This window comes from Ascaphus truei, chromosome 18 (genome assembly GCF_040206685.1).
Source record: "Ascaphus truei isolate aAscTru1 chromosome 18, aAscTru1.hap1, whole genome shotgun sequence".
NCBI lineage: Eukaryota > Metazoa > Chordata > Amphibia > Anura > Ascaphidae > Ascaphus > Ascaphus truei.
Window position 1 is genome coordinate 29,532,657 of NC_134500.1, and position 11,605 is coordinate 29,544,261.

Sequence of the window (11,605 nt, forward strand, 5' to 3'; positions counted from 1 at the left end):
CACCCAAGGACGTTTAAAAACTGCTTTTCCTATCTAAATAACTTCATAACTTCAGTTCAGTAATACTTACTGGCACGTGAGACATATTAATACATTCCGGCGCGCATGACGCTCCCAATAAGACTAAAGACCGTGTAATACTAAAATTAAGATAGATATTAATATCTGTCTCTTAGTACCTGCTAGACATCATGTGTCTGTAATCCTTATGTGCGAATCAGTCTCACGAATACACATATGTAGCTTTTAGCACGTTCAGCCAAGGACATCTCATAATATTCTTATATTTAATAAGGTCACTCATTCTGATATCTCCTTGGGTAACCGCACCCCTGGCCCCCATAACCCCTGGTCAATAAATCCTTTGAAGCAGGGACTCGTGTGTAGAGAACATTTGTCACAGGTGCTAGATTTCACACCCAATGCTCCAGACATGGGCCTAGCTGTCTCTACCAGCAATATACCCTTGGTTTGCCAATTAGGTATTAACATACTGTACACTAAACCCCCTCTGTACTTTTCACACCCAACTTCAATCAAGCCTTTTGAAGCCCAGATATTTCTGAAAAAACACCACACATATTTGTGTTTTCCTAAACTGTAGCTCATTAACCCTTTAAGCCTCCCGCATCAACCCCAGTGTATGTGTTGGTGCAAATACTGGAACAGAAACAATACATTTTTACAGGGGAATATACATTAGGATACTGAAGCAAGGTAAAAACACATTACTGGACCTCAGTCCAGTTAACCCCTTGCTTCCCAGGTGAGAGTAGGGGGTGGCCAAATGGGGTGTAACCCCTTTAATCCCGGGCCAAATCCCCTCTCTCTCGACAGTGTTTAATGGGTTAAAGGCAAATAAAGTGAATGCTGCACACCTTAGAAAAAGAAAATAAATGATACAATGACCGGTGCTCCTGTGTTTGAACGAAAGTCTGTTTCCAGCCCTGAATCAGTGATAGAAGGAACACAGGGCACAGCGGATTTGAAATCCAAAGTCATTTATTGAGCCAAACACACAACGTTTCGACCATCAAGGTTTTTATCAAGTGACATAGTGGCACTATGTCACTTGATAAAGAGCTTGACGGTCAAAACGTTGTGTGTTTGGCTCAATAAATGAGTTTGGATTTCAAATCCGCTGTGCCCTGTGTTCCTTCTATCACTGATGGGTTAAAGGGGCAGTCCCACGTAGGAACAAAGTTACCTAATGACAGGGAAGTGTTTAATGGGTTAAAGGGTCAGTCCCACGTAGGAACAAAGTGACCTAATGACAGGGACGTGTTTAATGGGTTATAGGGTCAGTCCCACGTAGGAACAAAGTGACCTAATGACAGGGACGTGTTTAATGGGTTATAGGGTCAGTCCCACGTAGGAACAAAGTGACCTAATGACAGGGACGTGTTTAATGGGTTAAAGGGTCAGTCCCACGTAGGAACAAAGTGACCTAATGACAGGGACGTGTTTAATGGGTTAAAGGGACAGTCCCACGTAGGAACAAAGTGACCTAATGACAGGGACGTGTTTAATGGGTTAAAGGGACAGTCCCACGTAGGAGCAAAGGGACCTAATGACAGGGACGTGTTTAATGGGTTAAAGGGACAGTCTCACGTAGGAACAAAGTGACCTAATGACAGGGACGTGTTTAATGGGTTAAAGGGTCAATCCCACGTAGGGGCAAAGTGACCTAATGACAGGGACGTGTTAATGGGTTAAAGGGACAGTCCCACGTAGGAACAAAGTGACCTAATGACAGGGACGTGTTTTATGGGTTAAAGGGTCAGTCCCACGTAGGGGCAAAGTGACCTAATGACAGGGACGTGTTAATGGGTTAAAGGGACAGTCCCACGTAGGGGCAAAGTGACCTAATGACAGGGACGTGTTTAATGGGTTAAAGGGACAGTCTCACGTAGGAACAAAGTGACCTAATGACAGGGACGTGTTTAATGGGTTAAAGGGTCAGTCCCACGTAGGGGCAAAGTGACCTAATGACAGGGACGTGTTTTTTTTTTTTTTAATTTTTTTTTATTAGGCAGACATATTATTACAGGATGTTGACAATACAGAGGTGCAGAGTATGGGCCTAATACATCTTTTTTCTCTTTTTTAACTGAGGGGAAAAGAAGAAAGGCTCAACGTCCCCCCTGGCCTTAGTTGGTCCATCGGGGTGGCGTGAGTGTAGAAAAAGAAAAAGGGGTGGGGAGGGGAGGAGGGGGGGCGGGGGGGGGAAGGGGTACAACCGAGATGGGTCGTGCTCCCCTACTCCTTGTCGGCTCCTGGTTGTGTCGTGGCATTTTATGTGCTTCTGAGTTGTTATGGGTGAGTTCGGCGCAAAAGAGCCATATGGGTTTCCCATGGGTCCCAGGTTTTATTATATGTGGAAGAAGACCTTTTCAGAAAGGCTGACAGCCTTTCCATGTCCTTTACTGTTTGTACTCTTTGTATTATTATTTGTTTTGAGGGAGGAGACACCTTCTTCCAGGCCGCAGCCACCGCACATCTAGCCGCCGTTAGGATGAAGGAGACTAATTTTCTCGTTGGCCGGTCCAGGTAATCTAAGGGCCTGGCCAACAAGTAGGTCAGCGGGTCAATGGGTATTGTGAGGTCTGTGACCTCTTCTATTAGTTTTTGTGTTGTTTCCCAGAATTTCTGAATTTCCGGACATGACCACCATATGTGGGCCATGTCCCCCTTTTGACCGCAGCCTCTCCAACATAGGTCGGATGCCAGTGGGTAGATTTGATTTATTCTAACTGGAGTGAGATACCAGCGGAACAGTATTTTATATATATTTTCTTTGATTGTAGTACATATGGAAGTTCCTGGAGCATTTTCCCAAATACTTTCCCAGTCCTCTCGGTCTATAACTATATCCAATTCTGCAGCCCAATGCTGCATGTAATCATGTAGAGGGGGGTCTGTGGCCCTTTCCAGCTCTAAGCAAATTTGTGTTATTAGACCTCGTTGGTGGCCTGCTTCTCTACATAGCCGCTCGAATCCGGTGAGAGGGGGAAATTCCAACGTTGGGGACAATGTTTGGATAAAGTGCCGAATTTGTAGGTATTTAAAGACATTTAATCCTACCATTTCATATTTAGCTTGCAGATTTTGATAGCTCAGGAACTTCCCAAAGCTCAGGAGGTCGGCTATCGTCCTGATGTTTTTGGTTTTGAATTGGTCGAATTGCCTGGGCTCACATCCAGGAGGAAATTTTGGATTTTTGTGAATTTGTATTAGTTGAGATTGGGGTGTGGTGAGCTTGAATTTGAGTTTGCATTTCGCCCAGGTCTCCCAGGTGTGTCTCATAGGGCCTAATTTGAATTTGCTATTCTGCATGTCCTCTCTACTCAGTGACCAAAGGCAGGCCGGCAGTGAAGGCGTCCCGGCATATTGTGTCTCTATGTCTAGCCAGCCGTATTGGTGTGGGTTCGCGTTCCAGACTACCACCTGTCGCAATTGGGCGGCTAGGTAGTACTTTGTGATGTCCGGAACACCCATTCCTCCTCTCCTCCTTGGAGCCAGGAGGACCGTTCTCGGGACTCTGGGTTTTTTACCCTGCCAAATAAATTGGAAGATTATTTTTTGGATGTTTTTCAATTCTGAGCCAGGGATGTGGACCGGGAGGGTCTGGAAATAATATAACAATCTGGGGAGAATATTCATTTTAACTGAGATCATCCTCCCGATCCATGATATTTGGTATCCTCCCCATTTTTCTAAGTCTTGTTTTATTTTTTGGAACAGTGCCGGATAGTTATGTTGGTACAGTGTTTGGTAGGTCCTCGATATCTTGACTCCCAAATATTTGATACAGGAGGAGCTCCAACGGTAGTTAAAATTTAGTTTGAGGAGTTGCACCTCTAGCTCTGGCAGGCTTAGATTCAGGGCTTCTGACTTATCAGTATTTATTTTATATCCAGAGATTTTTCCAAAATCTCGGAGTTCTTTTTGTAGATTGGGGAGGGAGATTTGAGGATTGGTAAGGGTTAGGATGACATCGTCTGCGAATAGGGATATTTTATGCTGCCTGTCTCCAATTTATATTCCCTGGATGTCTCTATTGAGTCTTATAGCCGAGGCCAGTGGCTCTATTGAAAGTGCAAAAAGGAGAGGAGATAGGGGGCATCCCTGTCGAGTTCCGTTGGTAATCTCGAATCTCTGGTTATTGCCCCCTGGTAATTTTATTGAGGCTGACGGGTTTTGATATAGTCTACGGACCCCCTCTAGATATGCGTCTTTGAAGCCGAATTTGCGCATAGTTTGGTCCAAGAATTGCCAGTTTATTCTATCGAACGCCTTCTCTGCGTCTAGGCTTAACAGTAGTGCTTTGGTCCCTGTGAGGTGGACATGATCGATAATATCGATTATCTTCCGAGTGTTGTCTGAGGCTTGTCTGCCTGCGACAAATCCTACTTGGTCTATGTTGATTAGTCTCGGTAAGATGGGGTTCAATCGATTTGCCAATATTTTACTATATAATTTGAGATCACAATTAAGTAGGGAGATTGGGCGATAGCTTCCACATTGCATCGGGTCTCTACCTTCTTTATGTATTATAGCTAGGTTGGCGAGAGACATTGATTGGGGGATTTGGTTCCCTTCCATAAAGTGGTTAAAGGTGTTTAGGAGATGCGTGGAAAGAATGGGCAAGAACCTTTTGTAATAGACGTTGGTGAACCCGTCAGGGCCAGGAGACTTTGTGACCTTCAGCATTTTGACCGCCTCTTCCAGTTCCTCTTTTGCAATTTTGGAATTGAGGACTGTGTTTTTAGTGTGGGGAGGTGACATTTGTCTAGATATTGCTTAATGAGTTCTGGAGCTATTGGCTCCGGTCGCCCATTTTTGGATCTTAAGTTATAGAGAGCGGTATAATAATTTGTGAATTCTGTTGCGATTTTGTTATCGCTATATTGAATCCCACCAGACCTACTCCTGATCGCCGTTATTTGTGATCTTTTTTGTACCCCTCTTAATTTGCTTGCCAAAAGCCTGTCGGCCTTGTTACCCTTGTCATAGTATTGTTGATTGGTCCATTTGAGGGCCTTTTCAACATCCTCCAGCTGAGTTTGCTTAAGTTTTGTTCTGGCTGTTAATAAAGTTTTGTATAGTTTTTTCGAGGGGTTGGTTTTGTGGGCCTGTTCTATTGTTTTAATATTGTCCGTTAGTTCCTTGATTAGGGTTTGGCGGGCTTTTTTCCTGTGGGATCCGATGGAAATGAATTTCCCTCTGATAGCTGCCTTATGGGCTTCCCACAGGATTGCTGGAGAGGAGACTGTTCCTGTGTTGAGAAGGAAATAGTCCTTAAGTGAGGTTCTTATTTCCCTCTCTATTTCAGGATGGTTTAATAGGGAATCGTTCAGTCTCCAAGAGTAATTTATTGTTTTTTGAGATTGAGAGCGTCAGGGTGATTGGGGCATGGTCGGACCACGTGATTGAGCCAATGTCTGATTCAATGGTTGCCGCCATCACGTTTTTGGTGACCAAGAAATAGTCAATCCGGGAGTAGGTCTGGTGGGGTGCTGAGTAAAAGGTGTAGTCTCGCTGGCCCTGATGTTGGGATCTCCAAGTATCCACAAGGGAGAACTCGCCTAGGACATCCCTGAACCTTTTCCCTGTGATTTGGGAGTGGGTTGTACGGGGGGGACCCTTTGTAGTTGATCTGTCCTCGGTGGGATTTAAGACCATGTTTAGGTCTCCTCCCACTATCATCGACGACAGATATCCTGGGTCAACCCCCTCGAGAACTGATTGTAAGAATTCCGTTTGGTTCTCGTTTGGTGCGTATACATTGATCAGAGCAATAGCCGAGCCCGCTAGAGAGCCATATACCACTAGGAATCTACCCTCTGGGTCCTCTGTCGTTTTGGTATGATTAAATGGGGTGCCCTGTCTGATCAGGACAGCTACACCCCTCTTTTTACTACTAAATGATGCAAAAAAGCATGTTGGGAACGCTTTTTTGAATAAATTTGGGGGGTCTTGTGATGTGAAGTGAGTCTCCTGCAGGAATATGATGTCTCCTCCTGATTTTTTTAAGTCCTGTAGGGCTAGTCTGCGCTTTCTATTATTTTGTAACCCTTTGACGTTCAGTGATCGAACCTTAATGGGGGCCGTAGTCTTCATTGTGGGTTGTTTGTTTTTTGCTGTGTGGGGTCTTGGGACCTCCTCCTTCCCACTGGGAGGGGTCTTGCGTGTAGTTGTTGGGGGATTGTTGTAGTTAGCTTTTTGTTTTCCCTAGGGGCGGGGTGGGGGCTCTTTAGACTTCGTTTGGAGGATGGGTGAGGCCTACCAAGGGTGAGGGGGGGAAGGGGGGGGGGGATAGATCTGCTGGGACAGAGCCAGCAGATGAAGAAGAGATAGAATGGTGAAGGAGGGTGGGCAGTGGAGGGAGGAGGGGAAGAGCGGGGGAGAGGGGAGGAACGGTGGACGGTGGGGGGGAGGAGAGGGGGAAGGGACGGGGGAGGGGGGGAAGGGGGGAAGGGTGGGGGAGGATGGGGGGGGGGGTTTCTTTTCGCTGCCTTGGGGGCCGCGTCCCCTCACTTATATTTTTGTGTCATATGTTTACAACCTTGTGTGTAATCTAGACTTTGATTCAGGTCTGCTCATGGGAGGGGTTGGTAATTGGCAGAAGAGCATGCAGCCTCTTCAGGTAAGAGGGGGGGAGGGGGGGAGGGGGGAGGGGTGGGGGGATGGGGGGGTGTATCGTGGGGAGGGGGGGGAGGGGGGAGGTAGGGAGGGAGGATAGGTGGGGAGGGGGTGTCTACATCCTCTGTATTATATCCTCTCCCTCCTTACACACTGTGAGGTAGGCATAGCAGTATATGCGCTTATTACATATTTGATAGTTCTACCAAGCACAGCGAGTCTTAATATGTGATTCTGTATGTTTTGCCATAAGGGGTGGGCCTCGTCACGGCTCCCAATCCCGCCCCGGCGTTCACCAGCTTCACACATTAAATAGGCTCCCTATCGAGTTTAGCTTCTTGTTGGGTATGAGGGAGAAGGGGGGGGGGAGGCGGGGAAGGGAGCAGGGACATGGGGGGTGCACGGGTACACAAGGGGGGGACTAGCTCCGTTAACATTTGTTTTGCCCGACATGTCTGTGCACTGGTGTAGTGGTAGGCATATCGACAGTGTGTTCATAGTGAGCTCTCAGCCCATTGGCCGTGGAGGCCTGTCAAGCCATGTCAGGCGCCTGTCTCTTTAAGAGCTCTGGTTTCGGGGCCCGCGGGTCGCCGTACTCACGATTACCGGGAGGATCAGTTCACAGTCTCCGACTTTCGGTCTTATACCTCCTCTGGTGTCAGCTCCGCAGCCTCCGCTCTTAGGCCTCCAAGGACCCTCCCCCCCATGGGCAGGAGAGGGGACCAGGAGGCGGCCGGAAAAGGAACACAACACGGGGAGGGGGGACAGGCGCAATCCTCTCCAGCCTCCCCCCCCACACGCCCACCGAAACCCCCCACCCCGAAGGCTGGATCCCGGTAGCTGATCCGGGGAGTCGGGGAGATCCCGGTCACATCGGCGGCCATCTTTATCCGCCTCTTCACTGCTACCAGCTCGGGAGCCGATGGATCTTTCCGACGGTGGCTGCACGGCTTGCTTCCAGGATGCTTGGTTCCCCGGGGTCGTTGTAGTCTCGCCCTGCGTCCACTCACTCCATCTGGCTTCGGGTCTCCGGGGCCTCCGTCGTCGGCACTGCAGGATAGGGTCTGATTAGGGTTGAACTTGTAACTGGGAACACGTGAGCCAAGGTAAGTCCTGAGTTTTTTATCTTTGTTGCAGCCGTTGGCCCGCCAGGCGCTGCGATGCCCTCACTGTTGGTTCGTCGACGTCCCTGCTCTGGGTCCCGGATGTATCTGAGTCCCACGCCGAGGGGGGGTCGAGGCCTACAGCTTTGGCCAGGCGGGTCATCTCTGTGGGGTGCCTGATCGTGAGAAATTTCCCGTTTCGGTTCACGATCAATTTAAAAGGGAAGCCCCACTTGTATTTAATCCCCTGGTCCCGCATTAGTCTGGTTAGTGGTTGGAGATCTCGTCGCTTGTCTACTGTTATTTTTGACAAGTCATTATAGACCTGGAGATGGTCGTCCCGGAATGTTATAGGCTCTTTTGCTCTGCTAGCCTGCATGATCTTTTCTTTGATCGTGTACCGGTGGAGACGCGCTATGACGTCTCTTGCCCTGTTTGTGTCATCTGAACGCGGTCCCAAGGTGCGGTGGGCCCGGTCCATCTCCAGGTCTTTTACTTCCAGATCGGCGCAGAGAGATGTGAACAGGTCAGTGAGATATGCCTGCAGCTGCCCGGGGAGGACAGACTCAGGGATGCCTCTTAGCCTGATATTCTGCCTCCGATCACGGTTTTCGTGATCCTCCAGCGTGTCCTTTAGATTGCTTATCTCCCGCCCCAGCCTGAATATCTCATTCTCTGCGGTCGATTGTGCCTGGTGTGTTTCTCCCATTTTTACTTCCAGTGCGGTCGTGCGTTCGGTTAGTCCCGTGATATCTTGGCGCAGTTCCGTTACCGCTGCCCGCAGATCGCTCTGGATGGACACGTGTAGGCTGTCTAACATGCTTTTCATCATGCTTTGGGTGAGGGTAGCTTCAGGGTTAGGCGAGTCCTCCCCTCGATCGCGGTCTTGGGCCTGTGGCCTTGTGCCTCGTGCGTTTGAGGCTCCGGCGCCATCTTGTAATTTGCCGGTCCCCTCAGCATTTTTCTGTGAGGGGGAAAAGAACTTCGTAACCCCGTGTGCGGGTTGCGTTTTTTGTTTGGAGCTCATCTCTGCTTGTTCCGGCAGCTATTACTGGGATTTTGGGGGTCTGGGGGTTGGGGGAAAGGCGCTTTTAGTAAGCTTTGGTTATCAGGGTCCACGGAGCTCCTGTCTTACACAGCCATTCCTGTTGGCGTCCTGGACACGCCCCCGACAGGGACGTGTTTAATGGGTTAAAGGGACAGTCTCACGTAGGAACAAAGTGACCTAATGACAGGGACGTGTTAATGGGTAAAAGGGACAGTCCCACGTAGGGGCAAAGTGACCTAATGACAGGGACGTGTTTAATGGGTTAAAGGGACAGTCTCACGTAGGAACAAAGTGACCTAATGACAGGGACGTGTTTAATGGGTTAAAGGGACAGTCTCACGTAGGAACAAAGTGACCTAATGACAGGGACGTGTTAATGGGTTAAAGGGACAGTCCCACGTAGGAACAAAGTGACCTAATGACAGGGACGTGTTTAATGGGTTAAAGGGTCAATCCCACGTAGGGGCAAAGTGACTTAATGACAGGGACGTGTTTAATGGGTTAAAGGGACAGTCTCACGTAGGAACAAAGTGACCTAATGACAGGGACGTGTTTAATGGGTTAAAGGGTCAGTCCCACGTAGGGGCAAAGTGACCTAATGACAGGGACGTGTTTAATGGGTTAAAGGGTCAGTCCCACATAGGGGCAAAGTGACCTAATGACAGGGACGTGTTTAATGGGTTAAAGGGTCAGTCCCACGTAGGGGCAAAGTGACCTAATGACAGGGACGTGTTTAATGGGTTAAAGGGTCAGTCCCACGTAGGGGCAAAGTGACCTAATGACAGGGACGTGTTTAATGGGTTAAAGGGTCAGTCCCACGTAGGGGCAAAGTGACCTAATGACAGGGACGTGTTTAATGGGTTAAAGGGTCAGTCCCACGTAGGGGCAAAGTGACCTAATGACAGGGACGTGTTTAATGGGTTAAAGGGTCAGTCCCACGTAGGGGCAAAGTGACCTAATGACAGGGACGTGTTTAATGGGTTAAAGGGTCAGTCCCACGTAGGGGCAAAGTGACCTAATGACAGGGACGTGTTTAATGGGTTAAAGGGTCAGTCCCACGTAGGGGCAAAGTGACCTAATGACAGGGACGTGTTTAATGGGTTAAAGGGTCAGTCCCACGTAGGGGCAAAGTGACCTAATGACAGGGACGTGTTTAATGGGTTCAAATCATTTATAACCAGTGTATAGTGGGAATGCATGACGTGGCTGCCCGGCAGCGAGGGCGATAACGCAATAACGGGCGCCTGTCTGCCTCCCGCAGGGCTGGGATTTGCCGACGTGGAGAACCGCGTGCCGTGCACGGCCGAGACCGTAATGCGCGTGGCCAGCATCAGCAAATCCTTCACCATGGCGGCCATCGCCAAGCTGTGGGAGGACGGCCGCCTCAACCTGGACCTCCCGGTGCAGGAGTACGTTCCTGAGTTCCCGGAGAAGGAGTTCGAAGGAGAAAAGGTGAGAACTACAAGGGGTCTCCTGTGTGAGAAGGGGGGGTATAACCCCTCGCACCCTCCCCTGCGAGCTACACCCTATTTAGAGGGTCAGTACCTGGTAACTACAAGGAAAACGACTTTACAAAGAGGGGCTCATTAAATGGGGCATGGTCTACATCAGGGGTGATCCAACGCCCGTCCTCAAGGGCCACCAACAGGTCAGGTGTTGGGGATATCCCTGCTTCAGCACAGCGACTGAGCCACTGATTGAGCCACCTGTGCTGAAGCAGGGATATCCTTAATACCTGAGCTGTTAGTGGCACCTTGAGGACTGGCATTGGCCGCCCCCTGCTCTACATCCTGAAACTTGTCAGGGCAGACTAAAGGACCTTCATACACGCCGCTCGGGGGAGAGAGGAGACTGGGTACAAATCTATAAAGCACAGGAGGGAAGCATATATCAGAGAGAGAGAAGAGCTGGGACGAGGTCATTTATCTGATGCCGGAGGGCGGGAGGTTCAGGGAAGATGCGAGGAAGGATTTCTTCTCACCGCGTCACCGCGGATGGGAGAATAGGGCGTGAGGTGTCACCGCGGATGGGAGAATAGGGCGTGAGGTGTCACCGCGGATGGGAGAATAGGGCGTGAGGTGTCACCGCGGATGGGAGAATAGGGCGTGAGGTGTCACCGCGGATGGGAGAATAGGGCGTGAGGTTTCACCGCGGATGGGAGAATAGGGCGTGAGGTCTCACCGCGGATGGGAGAATAGGGCGTGAGGTCTCACCGCGGATGGGAGAATAGGGCGTGAGGTCTCGCCGCGGATGGGAGAATAGGGCGTGAGGTGTCACCGCGGATGGGAGAATAGGGCGTGAGGTGTCACAGCGGATGGGAGAATAGGGCGTGAGGTGTCACAGCGGATGGGAGAATAGGGCGTGAGGTGTCACAGCGGATGGGAGAATAGGGCGTGAGGTGTCACCGCGGATGGGAGAATAGGGCGTGAGGTGTCACAGCGGATGGGAGAATAGGGCGTGAGGTGTCACCGCGGATGGGAGAATAGGGCGTGAGGTCTCACCGTGGATGGGAGAATAGGGCGTGAGGCGTCACCGCGGATGGGAGAATAGGGCGTGAGGTGTCACCGCGGATGGGAGAATAGGGCGTGAGGTGTCACCGCGGATGGGAGAAAAGGGCGTGAGGTCTCACCGCGGATGGGAGAATAGGGCGTGAGGCGTCACCGCGGATGGGAGAATAGGGCGTGAGGTGTCACCGCGGATGGGAGAATAGGGCGTGAGGTGTCACCGCGGATGGGAGAAAAGGGCGTGAGGTCTCACCGCGGATGGGAGAATAGGGCGTGAGGTCTCATCGCGGATGGGAGAATAGGGC

The 11,605-nt window shown here is 50.1% G+C and overlaps 1 protein-coding gene across 1 annotated transcript in view; it reads left to right on the forward strand.

Annotated features, from left to right (window-relative positions):
* The window catches only part of LOC142469099 (serine beta-lactamase-like protein LACTB, mitochondrial), a 45,822-nt gene that overhangs the window by 9,874 nt on the left and 24,343 nt on the right, over positions 1-11,605 (forward strand). Inside the window, exon 3 of the mRNA XM_075576007.1 lies at positions 10,058-10,248. Within this exon, the coding sequence (XP_075432122.1) occupies positions 10,058-10,248 (191 nt within the window). The remainder of the gene's footprint in view (positions 1-10,057; positions 10,249-11,605) is intronic.